The sequence below is a fragment of the Pipistrellus kuhlii genome, unplaced genomic scaffold (genome assembly GCF_014108245.1).
Source record: "Pipistrellus kuhlii isolate mPipKuh1 unplaced genomic scaffold, mPipKuh1.p scaffold_m20_p_4, whole genome shotgun sequence".
Classification (NCBI taxonomy): Eukaryota; Metazoa; Chordata; class Mammalia; order Chiroptera; family Vespertilionidae; genus Pipistrellus; species Pipistrellus kuhlii.
The window spans coordinates 1550466-1566970 of NW_023425540.1; the positions used below are offsets into that span (position 1 = coordinate 1550466).

Sequence of the window (16505 nt, forward strand, 5' to 3'; positions counted from 1 at the left end):
GAACACGGGGGTCTTTGGCAGACACGGAGCAGCCCTGCTCACAGCCGGAAGCAGGATGTGGAGGCTCACCTTCCCCGGGTTAGTTTCACTTCCCGTACGGCTTCTCCACCAGAGACTGGGCTCCCTGCAGAGCCCTCACCCACCCAACACTCTCACCGCACAGACGGACGAGGAGTCTCGGCGATAGTCTAATTAAAAGTATATATACCCCTTCAGTCACTTACAGGGGAGCACTTATATGATTATCAGCTGATAATATATATATATACACACACGCACACACATGAACATACATATATACATATGTACATATATACACATACATACATATATGCACATATACATGTGTGTGTGTGTGTGTGTATATATATATATATATCCTTTATTGATTTCAGAGAGGAAGGGAGAGGGAGAGAGAGAGAAACATCAATGATGAGAGAGAATCACTGACCGGCTGCCTCCTGCACGCCCCCAACTGGGGATCCAGTCCACAACCCAACACGTGCCCTGACTGAACAGCAGTGTGGCCTCCTGGTTCACAGGTCCACCCTCCACCACTGAGCCGCACACGCCTGCCCGGCTCCACAGTCCAAGTTTTCGGAACCAGAGCAGCACGTTAGTTACTCAGCGGCATTCTGCTACTCAAGAGGAGTGTTTGATTCCACGGTTTTTTCCTTTGTCTAAGTTGGAAAGGATCTAGGAAACTTAAATCCTTTCATAAGTCATTTGTATAAACATTTTATCTTTATCAACGAAACAGCTGTGCCCCCGGCTAAGTGTCACCGTGGCTTAAAAAAAAAGGCCAAGGCACACTTCTCTTTACTTCATCCAGTAAAACTGCAAAATACGTGACAACTAAACCCATAATACACATGTGTGATAAGACATGGGCAATTCCCGCTGGAGGGTGTGGAGGGGCAGCGGTATTCTTAGCCGAGGGGACAGGACAGTCCTGGGACAGGAAGACACGGAGCCTGTGAGAGCCCGTTCATGGGCCAGTGGTAAGTCCCCCACCTTCCTGGGCTGATAGGATTGTCCTGGACAGAATCGCGACATCCCTAAGTCCCTGGGCAGGAAGAGGAGGGCGGCTGGAGCAGTTACCCCAGTACCTCATTGTCAGCCGGAGAGGAGGAGGCAGGCTGGGAGAGGCCGGGACGGGGCGGGGACAGGAAAAGCGGGTGGGGGGACCCTGCGGGGCGTGGACTGCACCTCAGTGTGGGCGGACCAACAGCAGCGGAGGGAGCTGGCACCCCTCCAGGCCCAGAATAGCCCTCACCGGCCAATTACCTCGGGCAGAGCAGTGATTATGGAGAGTCCCAAAACAGAGCGGTGCACCCACCCCCGGGACACCACATCCCTCACAGGCCGGTGAGCGGCGTTTAAGGTGGCCCAGGATGTCCCGAACCCAGCCTGCCCCCGGCCTGCGAGCCTCCACACTCCCCGTGTCCCCTCCCTGCTGGCGAGCTCCTGGGAAGGGTAACCGAGTCAGAGGGTGTCCCCTTAGACTCGGCAAAGCTGACTGTGGTCCTGGGGCTGACTGAGTTCACGGCTCAGGGGGTGCTGCCCCTACATGGCCGGTGCCCTGGCGTGTCCACCCAGGAGGTTCAGCCACTGGGAGGCCTTGATGGATACATCAGACTACACCTGCTGGCCACGCCCGGCTGGTGCTGCTCAGTGGTAGAGCATGGTCCCATGAATCAGGAGGTCAGGGCACCTGCCCGTGTTGCAAGCTCCATCCCCAGCCAATCCGTGATTCTCTCTCATCATATAGGTGCATGTAAAACATTTTATCTCTATTTACACTGATCTACCCTGGATTTGTTCTTTACATATGAGCTCTGTCCGCTCAGGGAAACTTCTGAACCCGTGTCCCCCCGTTTGCAAAGGGGGCGGGGACTGCACAGAGCGCTCAGAGCATCAGGAGCATTCTGCGTCTGGAGAAGAGAGAAAACCCGACGAACACCGGGCATTGTGATGCCAACATCCTGTGTGCCAGTCTGCGGGCTGCTCCAGAGCTGGAAGCTTCCTCGTTGGTATGTCTAAAACCTGCCGCAGACAGTCCATTGCGTTCACAGCACACAGGAAGCAGTTACGTGTCTCCTTAATTCTAAGTTAAACCGTGATGTGAGCGCACAGAGATGGTGTTTGGAGCCGGGACACAAGTTCATTCTTGTCGCCTTTTCTGCAGGAGCGTCCCAGGAACAGGGCCCATCCCTGCAGCGGGGAATGCCCGGCTGGCCAGACAGGCCCCGTCCAGCGGCTGCACCCGCTCCGGTTGCTGAGTCACAGCATGAGCTCAGCCTGTTCTGGGGGAGGCCTCGGGGCAGACAAACAGCCCAGGATGTCTCCCGCAGCCCAGGAAGCGCCCTGACCCCCCTCCCCACCCCCCGCCCCCGCCCTGCCCTGTGCATTGTGTGCCATAAGGATTGCGTCACTGTGTTTGAACTTCCTGGGGGACGAGCCGAGGGAGCCCGCAGGCCACAGGCTCACAGGGGACGGGCGCTCAGGCTCTGCTCGGGGTCACCTGCCCTGGCAGTGCCAACTGGACTCGTGTTTGCAAAGTTCCCTCTGGCTCCAGGGAGGAGAGGGAGGAGGTGCCGAGAAGCTGCTGGGCAGCACCCCGAGGCCCTGGGGAGGAGCGGGCGGCGGGCACGGATGTGTGGGGGGAGGGGGGCGGGCCGACAGGACCTGCCTGAAGGAGACATGGGAGGGGAGAGGAGAGAGGGGTCGGGACTTGGGCCTCGGCGGCTGGGCGGCTGGTGCAGGATTCAGCCCAGGGCGCTCTGTGTGTCTGTCTGTCAGGCACTAGAGAGAGGCGTGCCAGGCGCCTGCAGTTCAGGCCATAGCGGGGATGGAGCGTAACATCGGCGCCAGCAAGTGTGTCTCTGCATCCCAAGGTCAAACTACACCAACCACAGCGTCTGTGTGTCTCTGGAGCTTCCTACAGTTTGTGGTTCTCAAAGCGTAAGTAGGTACTTGTTGGAGGTATTCTCTCTCCTCTCTCCTGTCTGCCCCCCGCCCCCAGTGATGCAGACATCGCTCTCATTGGCTCACCCAGACTGCTCTGCCCCTGCAGCGGCTGGCAGACTCTCTGCCACCGCGTTCCTTCCCGAGGCTCCTGGCATCGAGGACTGCTCTTCCGCAGCCTCTTCACCTCCACGATCCACCTCCTCCCCGGCCCTTCAGAGGCCCACTGCCCTCCCAGCGACCGCTTCGTCTGCTCCCCGGCAGACAGCCAGGCCCCAAGTGCGAACACTGGCTGCCGAATGCCCCTGTGCAGTCTCTTCCAGAGCACCCCCGGGGGCGCCCCCGGGAGAAGGGGATGGACCGAGCTGTTAGGACAGCCCGAAGCAGCCCCTCTGGTCACTGCTTTCAAAGGCCCTGGCTGGGAAGCTCCAGGGAGCCCTCCGGGGCCCCAGCGGGTGAGGGTCCTTGCAGGACTCCGGTCCACCAGGGGGCAGCAGCTCGGGCCGGAGTGGACTCACTGCCTAGACAACCTTCTGCATCGCCTGAGTCTATTTCCATAGTTCCCAGGGGAAAGGGAAACCAGCAGCGGGCCGCAGATTTCCATATCCGCGAAGGCGGCTCTATGCACATGGTCCATGGTTCGCAAAGGTAGTCACTGCACAGCACTAGGAGCACGAGGGCAGTTCTGGGGAAGATGGAAGATGCCAGGTGCACTAGAGCGAGCACTCTGTACCTGTGGGTGGATGGACTCTTCCCCAGCCAGGGAGGCCGGGCCAGAAGGAAACCAGTGAACCAGAGCCTCCCCAAAGGAGGCAATTTGGCGAACTAGACTACCCGCTGGGAAGGCCCTGTGGCCACGACTACTGAACAGTGACAACCTCAAGACCAGCTCACAGGCAAAGAAATGGAGATAAATCTACCTATTCTCTATCATCTATCATCTATCTATATCTATCTATCATCTATCTATATCTACCATCCATCTATCATCTACCTATCATCTATCTACTATCCATCTATCTAAATCTATCATCTATCTATCTATCTATCTTTCTATCTACCTATCTTTCTATCTATCTATCTATCATCTATCTAGCTATCTAGCCTGCTAGCTAGTTAGCTAGCTATCCTCTATCTATCTATCATCTTCTATTAAGTGCCGGAACTGGCATTGTAAATTTGTGAATTTGCTATGGAATATGTAGAGACAATGTTCTCTCCAGGTTTTGAGAAAATAGCGCTATCAATTCCATCAAGGAGCAATCTGAGAGTTACCGACTCTTAAAGAAAACGCCTTCATTTAGAGATGGCTGAGGCCTCCTCGTCACAAACAGTCGTGATCCCACCAGAACCAGCAATCGCTTCCCCGAATTAAACGCATTTTGTGTTTTTATGGAAACAACGAAGAAGACAGTGTTCTTACCAGTTGCCCTTTGGGTTGATGAGCTGCTGCACCGCGTAGCCAAACTGGGCATCGGAGGGACCGGAGAATACCCTCGCTTCTGGGAGGCCCACGTTGTATGCCACACAGCAACCCAGGATGCCTAGCGAGGAGAACAAGGCCCAGGAGCCACTGAGAATATAACCTAATATAATCCCCCACGGCCCCTCTGGGGGATTACATTCTTCCCCTCAGGAGCTTGCCAAGAAACGGCAGCTATCGTTTTTGGCACTGACTTGGGGCCCTGAGAGGTAGCAGCTCTCAGAAAATAGAAGGTAGTGGCCTCACGCTTAGCACTTTGTATTCATGATTCAATATCTCATGCATCCTCATAAGCAGCCCTGAGGGGTGGCTGCTGAGAGCACCTTTGTTTTCCAGAGATCTGGGATGCTCCGGAGATAAGCGAGTCTCAGGGTGGAAGGTGATGAGCGTGAGGAGAGGGTTTGAGCACAGGAGGCTGGCCTCTAACCCAGGTCCCTCCAGGGTCTTCTCAGTGACCCAGTCCTCGGTGTCCTCTAACAGAAAGAGACGAAGCCTCCGGCCCACTGGCAGGGCTGGCCTGTCTCCTATCTCTGCTGAATCTCCCTGGAGATCTTGACATGGGGTCTATGAAACGTCTACTGAAAACACGCTGACACATCGAAGAAGGTTAGAAAACCACAGCTCCTGGAAAACCCTGTCCTCCATCCTGTCCCTCACCCTGTCCCTCACCCTGTCCTCCATCCTGTCCCTCACCCTGTCCTTCACCCTGTCCTCCATCTTGTCCCCCATCCTGTCCCTCACCCTGTCCTTTACTCTCTCCTCCATCCTGTCCCTCACCCTGTCCTCCATTCTGTCCTCCATCCTGACCTCCATCCTATCACTCACCCTGACCCTCACCCTGTCCTTCACCCTGAACTCCATCCTGTCCTCCATCCTATCACCCACCTTGTCCTTTACCCTGTCCTCCATCCTGTCCCTCACCCTGTCCCTCGCCTTGTCCCTCACCCTGTCCTCCATCCTGTCCCTCACCCTGTCCCTCACCAAAGGCAGATTGAACTATTTAACACCGACATCGAAGTTCCATTAACAGGTGCTATCACAAAGGAATACCCAGTTTCTGGGCACACTGTGTGCGTGGCATTTCATTTCTGGTGTTTCAGGTACAGACATCACGGAGGGAAGCCTGCCCCCCACTGCGCCTGAGCCTTCTGGGAGCAGCCGCTCCAAAGCAGAAAGGCAGTCCATCACCCACGGTGCCTCTCCAGTTCCGTGGCCTTTCGCTCAGAGTGCACTCACTCCAGAAATGCTCTGCAGCAGCCACACAGCCTGCCCGACCACGTGCTCCACACCCCGCTGCTCAGAGCACCACCGAGCATTTGTGCTTTTGAGGAAATAAGTCGCAAAAGGAAACGAAGTCACGAATTAATCCGAGAACCCGAACGGACATTCAGAAAACTGGTGTTCCCACAGCCCGCTCACCGACACCCCGTGTGCAAACTCGGAAATGCTGGTGGAACGTGTCCCCGAGGCTCTGACGTACAGGAAGAAGCTCGGGGTGACATCGAACCGCTCCCCCCTTTTAAACTGTCTGATGCCGGCAAGACCACTCAGGACTGCGTATGTAACGGCCTCATTCTCCCTGCTCAGTAGACCCTGGCAGAGCGGGCAGCGACAAGGAACCACGATGGAGCTCACTTTATCAGCTAGCAGCCACATTTCATTGTATCTGTGAGTGTATAGTGTGCGAGTGTGTGTGTGTGTGTGTGTGTGTGTGTGTGTGTACGTGTGTGCATGCATTTCTTTAAACTAAAAAAGTCCTCCTACTGGGCGAGACCCGCAGGGGATCACAGTGTGAAGAATCGCCTGCCTGGGCACATCCTCCCCCTCCTGTCTCCCCCTCACCCCCACCCCGCAGGAGCCGCTGCTTTCTCACCGGCGGGAAGACTGCCCAGGCGCCCCCCTCACTGTGCTCGGACCACGCACAGAACACTCTCAGCCCCGTGCCCTGCCGAGGATGGGCGCGAGGAAGCCCTCTCTCTGCTTGCTCTACTGTCAGCATCACCGTGGTCCCTGAGGCCGCAGACTCCTGAGGAGTGTGACAGGCGCAGCACCTGCCCCTTTGACACCCCACCACCCCGTTCAGCTTCCAGGAAGCGCCCGAGACCGCAGGGTGGACGAGAGGATGCGGCCTTGCGGCCTTTGCTGAGTCACCCCCAGAGCCCACACCACAAAAGCCAAGGAACATTATCAGGCCACGGACCCCCCGGGAAGCCACAGCGGCAGGAAGTGGGGTTACTCAGACCCTGAAATGAGAAAACAGCCTGGAAACTCTGCACAGCAGCTCATCCTCCCCCAGACCCCGGGCAGCGGGATGCGGTCACCGTCCGTCGATCCCTCGCACACTGACCGCAGGAGCCCATCGTCAGCGGCTGTTTCCACGGAGAGGACGGGAGAGCAGATAAAGCAGAAGGTCCTGTGGAAGGGCCCTCCCGCCTCTCAAAATAGAGCAGCCTCACTGAGAAAGTGCCGGCTACAGGGAAGACGGCACGATGAGAGGGACCCGCCCCACGCCTGGACTACGCTGTCAGGGCGTTAGGAGGGCAGAACCTCTGGCACAGGGCAGTCCTCACAGCCGCTCTGGGCCAGCCGTGGGCACTCCCCGTGCTCCATTCCATCCTATACTAGAGGCCCGGTGTATGAAATGCGTGCACATGATAAGGGGATTACTTAGAGGAAATGTTTTAATATTGCTATTTGCCCTTACCCTATAATATTGATAGAAGTATCAGAGATGAAAGAAAATTAGTAAAATGTATCTGAAAACCTCCCTCCTGTCAGAGTTTGGGACACGCTGCAGGATCCAGAGTCAAGTTCTTCATCCACCCACATGTGCCTCAAAATCGCGTGAGACCCAGACACAGTTTCCTCCCTCCCCCTCCCCCCTCCCCTAATAAGGCTAGATCCAGACCTGGCCAGTCCAGCCGTGTCAAGTCCTGCATGCGTGTGCCCTGACCGGGAATTGAACCGTGACCTCCTGGTTCATAGGTCAGCACTCAGCCACTGAGCCACGCTGGTCGGGAAAGGTAGGCATTTTAAAATGATACATAAAAACATGTACGCTAAGCAATAGAAAGAATAAGAATTAAATTAAATACGAAGCACCATTTTACATCCATACAAGCACAAAGAGTGAAAAAATAAAATAAGTACAAAAAGTGAATTAAAATCTCCCACTGATGAGCGAGGTACACACACTGCGGATGAGACAGGGAGCACCCAGGGCTGGGAGGACTATGTCCTGGACCAGGGGCACCTCTCGGGGAGAGGGAAGGGGGAAAAGGCTCCTGGGGAGGGTATTTATAGCCTTTATGTCCAGCGGGGACAAAACCCACCGGAAACGGCCTAGATATCCGCCCGGAGACAATGGCTGAGCGGGCAGGATGCAGCGATGTGCAGCTCAGGCCTGAGGCCTGGGCCGCAGGAAACGCACACAGATAGCGCGTGAGGGCCCGCTCGCCGCTTACTTCCATGGGCGTGGTGAGTCCGTCCGTGAAACAGCACAGTTACACTTACACATAACAGAGACAGACACAGAAAGGTTCCCTGTTAAGATGAATATGTAGCGTGCATCATTTTTCTCTAGAAAAATATTAAAGCTTCCTGCTATATAAAGAAAACTGAAATGATTAACCAAGTTTAGTGTTTCAATGGCTATATTCACCTCCCAGTTATCTGAATTCTCATTTATTTTTATGATAGCTTTTTTATTTTTATTTTTTACTGATTGTTTCCTGGGCGCTCACTCTCTCCTGGGTCCTGGGAACACGGTGGCAGGGGGGGGGGGGTCTTGGGGAGCACTCGGTGGGGGTCGTGCTGAGGATAAGTGATGGGGCCACAGCATGAGGACAGAGAGGAATCAGAAGAGGAAGGGGAGATACCTCTGCACGGCCCCGGTCCTTCTGGTCACCTTGTCCTCTGCCACACAACTACCCTGGCTAGACCCTCTGGACACAGGAGGCACGTGACAGACGCACACACCCTGTCCAGTGGGGGAAATCAGCTGGAAGGACGGGTTAGCGCCGTCACACAGCCTGGCTGGGAGAGGCTTCTGCACGTCCTGTTCGGGAAGGAGCAGCCAGTTCTGGGCTTGGCATTCTGGCAGCGGGTGGGCCTCTGCCCTGTGTCCCTGCACCTGTTCCCCCAGCACCTGCCCCCCAGCACCTGCTCCCCCAGCACCTGCCCCCCAGCACCTGCCCCCAGCACCTGCCCCCCAGCACCTGCTCCCCCAGCACCTGCTCCCCAGCACCTGCCCCCCAGCACCTGCTCCCCAGCATCTGCCCCCCCAGCACCTGCTCCCCAGCACCTGCTCCCCAGCACCTGCTCCCCAGCATCTGCCCCCCCAGCACCTGCTCCCCAGCACCTGCTCCCCAGCACCCGCCCCCCAGCACCTGCTCCCCCAGCACCTGCTCCCCAGCATCTGCCCCCCAGCACCTGCTCCCCCAGCACCTGCTCCCCAGCATCCGCCCCCCCAGCACCTGCCCCCCAGCACCTGCTCCCCCAGCACCTGCTCCCCAGCACCTGCCCCCCCAGCACCTGCTTCCAGGGTTTGGCCACGGCCTCTTCTGGTCTCTCTGAGCTGGACCCACCAACCCCATTCTTCAGTTCCTCCTTGGACGCCTACATTCCCGCCACGTTGCCCCCTGGTCCCTGCATAGATAACTGCCCACTAACCAGAAGCCCCCCCCCCCCCCATGTCTCACCTTCTCCTGTCAAGCTCGCCTGGCCATCTGTCCCCTCACCTGCCCTCCTCAGCGCTCCGGTCTCAGTAAGCCGCCGCCACCCACTGAGCGTCCATGTGGAAAACCTGGGCTTCACTCAGTCATACTCCTCCCTCGCTCGCTGCGACCCTGGTGACTCCATCGCCAAATCCACCCGCTCCTCCTTAATGTCTTTCCACTCTGCCCCCTGCAGCCTTCCCGTGGCCACTCTCCGTGCCGACCACATCTCCCATGGGTGCCCTAAGCCAACACTCAACCCAGAGCCCACTCTTCTGTCAGAGCTGTGCCTGCTGCCCGCCTGCCATTCCACCCGCCATCCTCCTCCACCAGACCTGCCTGCCCAAGGCGCCGTCTGGCCACGTCACTCGCCCGCAGAAGGCCCTCACTGCCTCCCACCGTCCTCAGGATGAAACCCGGGTCCTCCCCGTGGCTCACAAGGCCCTTCGTGGCCGGGCCCACTACCCTCCCAGCCCAGCACAAGGACCTGCTCCTTCCTCGGTGAGCATCAACCACCTGGCCCCGGAACCAGACACGTGGGTCCCACCCGTGGCCTGGGAGCTCCCGGTGCAGGGGTGGCTGGGCCGTGGCCTGAGCCTTGGGCAGGGGCTGGAGTCCTGCTGGCTCCTTCCCTCCCAGGACGTCTCTTCCACGCTTCCGACCTCGACCTCCGCGTGTCCCTGCAGCTGTCTCCATCCCAAGGTCAACGCTCCGTTTTGTACCATTTGTTCAGCAATTAATTCTCTGCGGCCCTAGGACACCTATGACATTACAGAAACTTAGGTTGCTCTGCAGGTTATAAGCGTAGGCAGTACAGCCACATAATAAAAACACAACCATGAATTAGATGGAAGTTCTTTCAGACACCCAGAGACCCAAAGTCCAAAACTCAAGGACACCTCAAGGGCCACATTCTTCCTCTTTTTGCCCGAGGGCAGGCCTGCTCCTCACCCTCATGATGTCACACCCTCATGATGTCACACCCTCATGATGTCACACCCTCATGATGTCACACCCTCATGATGTCACATCGCGGTTGCAATGGACGGCAGCCGCCCCAGCCCCCCACCTAGACCTGGGTGTGCCTCCTAACCGGTCTCCCTCAGGAAGGAAAGCTGCCTTCCCGAGCACCTCCCAGCAGACTCCTCCCATCTCATCGGCCAGACTGCATCCCACGCCCCAGGTCTGCCCCCGACCCGCCCAGCCCAGTCCCCGGTCAAGGTCCCTCACGGAGGAGGGGCTTCCCCAGGAGCTGCACGTCTGTCAGGAGGCGGCGGGCGCCCACGGGGTCAGGAACCCTTCGGGGCTGGGACGATGCCCATGCTCCATGGGCCTCCCTCGCTGCCTGGGACGGGGCCGTGGCTGCTGGAACTGATGGAAGCCGTGTTCTGTGGCACTGGCTGCGGCCAGAGCAGCGGCACCTGGTCCCCTGGAGGACGTGCTTTCAAAGGCACCCGGCGACCAGGGTCCAGATCCGGGCATCAGATCCTTCTCTCCACCAGCCCTCCTTCTAGATCCTTCTCTCCAACAGTCCTCCTTCTAGATCCTCTCTCCACCAGCTCTTCTTCTAGATCCTCTCTCCACCAGCCCTTCTAGATCCTTCTCTCCACCAGCCCTCCTTCTAGATCCTCTCTCCACCAGCCCTCCTTCTAGATCCTTCTCTCCACCAGCCCTCCTTCTAGATCCTTCTCTCCACCAGCCCTTCTTCTAGATCCTTCTCTCCATCAGCCCTCCTTCTAGATTAGGGGTGTCGAACTCAATCAGAGAAGGGGCCAAAATCTAAAATCCAGCCTAAATCGCGGGCCGAATGGTTTACTGAACAGTCATAAACTGTCATTGTGATGGAAACGCAGCGGAGTGCAGTGATGACAGCGCGGTGCGGGCCACATTGCAAGGCCTGGCGGGACGGATTTGGCCCGCGGGCCTTGTGTTTGACACATGTGTTCTAGATCCTTCTCTCCACCAGCCCTTCTAGATCCTCTCTCCACCAGCCCTCCTTCTAGATCCTTCTCTCCACCAGCCCTCCTTCTAGATCCTTCTCTCCACCAGCCCTTCTTCTAGTTCCTTCTCTCCACCAGCCCTTCTTCTGAGTGTTACTGTCGGGTAAATCATGAGTCACCATAGGAAATGGTATCAACACACCAGCCACAAACACACAACACACAACCCACGTCTTTGCTGTGACGATAAGAGAGTTGCTTCCTCTCAGAAGTGGAATCTCTCAGCGACACAAGCGTCCAGGGGCAGCTTCTGACTTGAGCGGGGCGTTTACCGATGACGAGATGACACTTTGGTCCCCATTTCCCCCGAAATCCCTTGTCTTTGACGCTCTGCCTGTGTCTTTGCTTTGCGGCGTGCCTGCAGCCCCGTCAGCAGCTCCTGTCTGCAGTAACAGACTTGGCCCTGGGATCGGGCCCCAGGCCCTTCGCACAGGGAGACGGGAGCCGTCGGCACCCCCTCCGGAGGGCACATCTAGCTGTCTCGGTGGGCACCTCCCAATTAGGTGACCGGGCACCCCCGGAATTTTAATGTGTCGGGAGCGGGGGCTCGGTGCTGGCCTGTCAGCAGTGACTCCCGGCTTGGCTGGGCATCGGAGGCGGATGAGTAATGGTTTCTAAGTGCGAAATCCTGAGCCCGGTCGGCTCATTACATCACGCAGAGGCTCTGGGCAGGCTCTGGAGCACACCGGGGGCTGGGCAGCAGAAGCTGGGAGCCCTGGAGAGGCACTCACTTTATCAGAGGGGGGGCTGGGGTTTGGGGCGGGCTTCTGAAATCAGAGATTGCCTCAAACTTCCCTTTTTGTGATAAAAGAAAAGCTTCCCCACTTTATTGATTTTTATTTGTTACTTAATAAAAATGTCTTTTATTAATAAAACATATTTTATTGATTTCAGAAAGGAAGGGAAAGAGACAGAAACATAATGATGAGAGAGAATCACCAACTGGCTGCCTCCTGCATACCCCCTCACCCCCGAGGATTAAGCCTGCAACCCAGGCATGTGCTCTTGAGCAGAATCGAACCAGGGACCACACAATCTGCAGGCTTCCCAAAGCTCCATTCACCGAGCCAAACCGGCTAGGGCGATTTTTATTGATTTTAAGATGGAGAGGAAGGGAGAGGGAGAGAGAGAAACGTTGATGTGAGAGTGAAACATGGGTCGGCTGCCTCCTGCACACCCCTCTACCAGGGATGGAGCCCAGAACCCGGGCCTGTGCCCTGACTGGGATCGGAACCCGCAGCCTTTCGGTGCCCAGGCGGATGCCAAACCCGCCAAGACATGCTTTGTCAGGAACGGGAGAGCGGAGGGAAAGCATCGAGGCAGCGGCCGCAGAGAAGGGCGTAGACAGTGTGCTAACACTCAACACGCCCGAACCGGGTGCTGTAGGAGCAGAAGGGGTGTGTGGGTGCACACATGGCTGTCCGGGGCGTGTGCTGTGTGCACAGGGTGGCGGGTGCCTGTGTGTGAGCAGGACGGGTGTGGCAGAGGAAGGCTGCACATGTGGCTGGGCCAGGTGGCACGGGGCCTGCCTGGCTGCCCAGAAGCTCGGCCTTTGCACACGGATGGGAGTCTCCACGGGTCCAAACCCGGGAAGGCCTCCACGCAGGCCCGAGCTTGGGAGGACAGCTGGGTGACGAGGAGGGGACTGGACGGCGGGGAGAAGAGACGGAACCAGGAAACTGTAAACACCGTGGGAGCCAGACACCAAGGAGCCCAGGGCCCCGGTGGTGCCCCGGATGGGGAAGCACGGGTGGGCGCGGGGCCGGGGAGGGGGGTGGGGGGACAGGACTGGGAGGCGGGAGGTTGGGGTGAGCCTGAGGACAAGGAGGAGGAGCCCTGTAGTCTGCGGGGACATTGCCCTCAAACTCCGCAGAGTCTAGGAGAGCAGGGGCAGGGGCGGGCGGCTTCCGCTGAGGACACGTGTTGGTATGTGCCCTGCTCGCCCACCCTCAAGGTGGGATCCTGCTCCTGCAGCCAGGAGGAGGCTGGGGCGGCGGAGGTGGTGGGAGAGGGGGGTGCTACCTGGAGCGGGGACTGTGCCAGGGGCTGCGGAAGGGAGGGGGTCGCAGACAGAACCCCCAGGGAGGCAGGGAAAGGAGGGAGGACAGGAGTAGAGGTGCAGGGTGCCTCCAGAGGAGGGCGCTGCCAGACCGCAGAGTGGAAGGGCGTGCTGATGAGAGAGCAATCGCAGTATCCACAGCCTGCAGGAGAGGCCTGGCACATGTCCACAGGGGGGGGGGGGGGCGGGGAGAGGAAGGTGGTGGGGAGCAGCCGCAGTGAGGGGAGCGGGGGGGGGGGGGGACTGCCTGGCCAGGCCTGGCTGTCAGAGGAGAGAAGGGAGGGTCGTGTGCGTTGGACATGGCCTGTCCTTGGCTGCTCCGGGCTGCCAGCTCTCAGGGGCTGCCTGGCCTCTGAGGGTCTCTTTTCCATCCTCACACCCACCGACAGCCACCTGGACGGCCGGCACGTCAGTGGAGGAGCGACCACTGAAAGGGGACGGTGGGAGCTGAACTGTGGGCCGGCTTTTTCCTAAACGCCCGGGCGGGCGTCTGCGGAGCTGGGATCTACGTGTTCATGTGAGGTCGGAGGGCCGTACGCTTGCACAGTGGCTGGGGATATGTCTGCTGGGAGAACGCAACATGTGTGAACCGTACACACACATCCCGCTACCATGTTAATGGGGATGTGTTTACATGACACAGCTGTACGTCTGTATGTACAGACCACTGTGTGTGCGTGTAGAGTGACGGGGAATCCTCGACCACTGGACAGGACCTGGGCAGAGCCATCTGAAATGCCACCCATCATGCACCCAGCGCCTGCCCCTCTTCACGCTCACCCAGGACGGTCCTGGGACCCCGACAGGAGGTGCCCCCTGGGGACCCCGATGCTGCCCCAGAGGGCAGAGCTCCGAGCAGCCCCCCCGAATCGGGAGCCTGTCCCTGCGTACGCTCACACCGGGCAGGAGGGGGCTGCCCCGGGCACTGCCCCCCTGGCACTGCCCTCCCCCAGGACCCCCCCGGGCACTGCCCTCCCCCAGGACCCCCCCCCCCGGGCACTGCCCTCCCCCAGGCCCCCCCCCCCGGGCACTGCCCTCCCCCAGAACCCCCCCCCCCCCGGCACCACCCCGCCTGCCTGCAGAGCGGGCGGTCACCTCCCCACCGCCCGCTCCGCGCATTCCTCCCGCAGCCTCCCGGCTCTGCGCGGACAAGCCCGGCACCGGGCAGGCGGGATGTTGTGTTTCCATGGCGGCTGCTAATCACGCAGTTAGAGGGGAGGCGGAGTTCCAGGGCCCGGGGTGTCTGACAGCCCCAGGGAGGGTGAGGCCTGGGGGGCGGGGGCAGGAGAGAGGACCTGTGAGCACCAGACACAGGCCAGAGGCCAGAGGGCAGCCAGGCCGGTTCCTGCCAGGAATGGGCCATGTACCCCCCCCAGAGGCCCAGGGGCCTGTGGGTTAGCTTCCCCAATAGAGGGGGGCCGGGCTGAGTGCCTGGGGCGGGGGGCAGTTTCAGAAACACGAATCTCTGTGGAAACCCTGGGACGCAGGGGCCTGATTGGGTTCTGAGGGCTGAACCACCACTCAATACAAAGGTGACTCCTGCCCCGCCCCCCCCGAAAGGAAAGTTCCGGAAGCCAGGTCCTGGGGCCCTGCTGGGGGTCTGGGGGCAGGTGTGGGTGCAGGGGGTGTGGGTGTGGGGGTCCGGGTGCGGGGGTCTGGGTGCAGAGGGTGTGGGTGCAGGGGGTCTGGGTGCAGGGGTGTGGGTGCAGGGCTGTGGGTGCAGGGGGTTTGGGTGCAGGGGGTGTGGGTGCAGGAGGTCTGGGTGCAAGGGGTGTGGGTGCAGGGCTGTGGGTGCAGGGGGTTTGGGTGCAGGGGGTGTGGGTGCAGGGGGTCTGGGTGCAGGGATGTGGGTGCAGGGGGTCTGGGTGCAGGGGGTCTGGGTGCAGAGGGTCTGGGTGCAGGGCTGTGGGTGCAGGGGGTCTGGGTGCAGGGGGTGTGGGTGCAGAGGGTCCGGGTGCAGGGGGTCCGGGTGCAGGGGGTGTGGCTGCAGGGGGTCTGGGTGCAGGGGGTGTGGCTGCAGGGGCTGTGGGTGCAGGGGGTCTGGGTGCGGGAGGTCTGGGTGCACGGGGTCCGGGTGCAGGGGGTCTGGGTGCAGGGCTGTGGGTGCAGGGGGTCCGGGTGCAGGGGGTCTGGGTGCAGGGCTGTGGGTGCAGGGGGTCTGGGTGCAGGTCTGTGGGTGCGGGAGGTCTGGGTGCAGGGGGTGTGGGTGCAGGGGGTCCGGGTGCAGGGGGTCTGGGTGCAGGGCTGTGGGTGCAGGGGGTCCGGGTGCAGGGGGTCTGGGTGCAGGGCTGTGGGTGCAGGGGGTCTGGGTGCAGGGCTGTGGGTGCAGGGGGTCCGGGTGCAGGGGGTCTGGGTGCAGGGCTGTGGGTGCGGGAGGTCTGGGTGCAGGGGGTGTGTGTGCAGGGGGTCCGGGTGCAGGGGGTGTGGGTGCAGGGGGTCCGGGTGCAGGGCTGTGGGTGCAGGGGGTCTGTGTGCAGGGGTTCTGGGTGCAGGGGGTCTGGGTGCAGGGCTGTGGGTGCAGGGGGTGTGGCTGCAGGGGTGTGGCTGCAGGGGGTCTGGGTGCAGGGGTGTGGGTGCAGGGGTGTGGGTGCAGGGCTGTGGGTGCAGGGGGTGTGGGTGCAGGGGGTGTGGGTGCAGGGGGTCCGGGTGCAGGGGTGTGGGTGCAGGGGTCTGGGTGCAGGGGGTCCGGGTGCAGGGGTCTGGGTGCGGGAGTGTCGCGCTGCACCCCGCAACCCAGCCTCAGGTCCCCACTTGGGGAGAAGCAGTCAGGCCGGGTGCCCGCCGGCAGCTGGGGCTCTCTGGCTGCCGGGCGCCAGGACCAAGAGGGGGAAGAAGTTTCCTGGCGGCGCAGCGGGACAATGGGAGGAAGGCGGGGGCAGGGGCATCCCGGCTGGCCCGGCTCAGAGGCTGCTCTCCAGTCCTCCCAGGCAGAGGCGGAGGCACCGGCGCGGAGACGCAGGCTGGCACCCCCCGCCCCGGGCACACAGAGCATTGGGGACCCGGTCCCCATGGCCCCCCCCCCCCCGGGGCACACAGAGCATTGGGGACCCGGTCCCCATGCCCCCCCCCCGGGGCACACAGAGCATTGGGGACCCGGTCCCCATGGCCCCCCCCCCCCCCGGGGCACACAGAGCATTGGGGACCCGGTCCCCACGGCCACCCCTGGGCACCGAGGAGGGGCAGGCGCCCAGGACCGTTCCCGGGACCACGGCCTCCCCTGGCGATCACACACACACACACTCACACACTCACACACACACACACACACACACACAGACTGA

General features: G+C 60.1%; 1 protein-coding gene across 1 annotated transcript in view; it reads right to left on the reverse strand.

Moving 5' to 3' along the window:
- ITGA2 (integrin subunit alpha 2) overlaps positions 1-16505 on the reverse strand; it is a 64636-nt gene that overhangs the window by 41456 nt on the left and 6675 nt on the right. The window contains exon 4 of the mRNA XM_036409570.2: positions 4391-4511. Coding sequence (XP_036265463.2) covers positions 4391-4511 — 121 coding nt within the window. The remainder of the gene's footprint in view (positions 1-4390; positions 4512-16505) is intronic.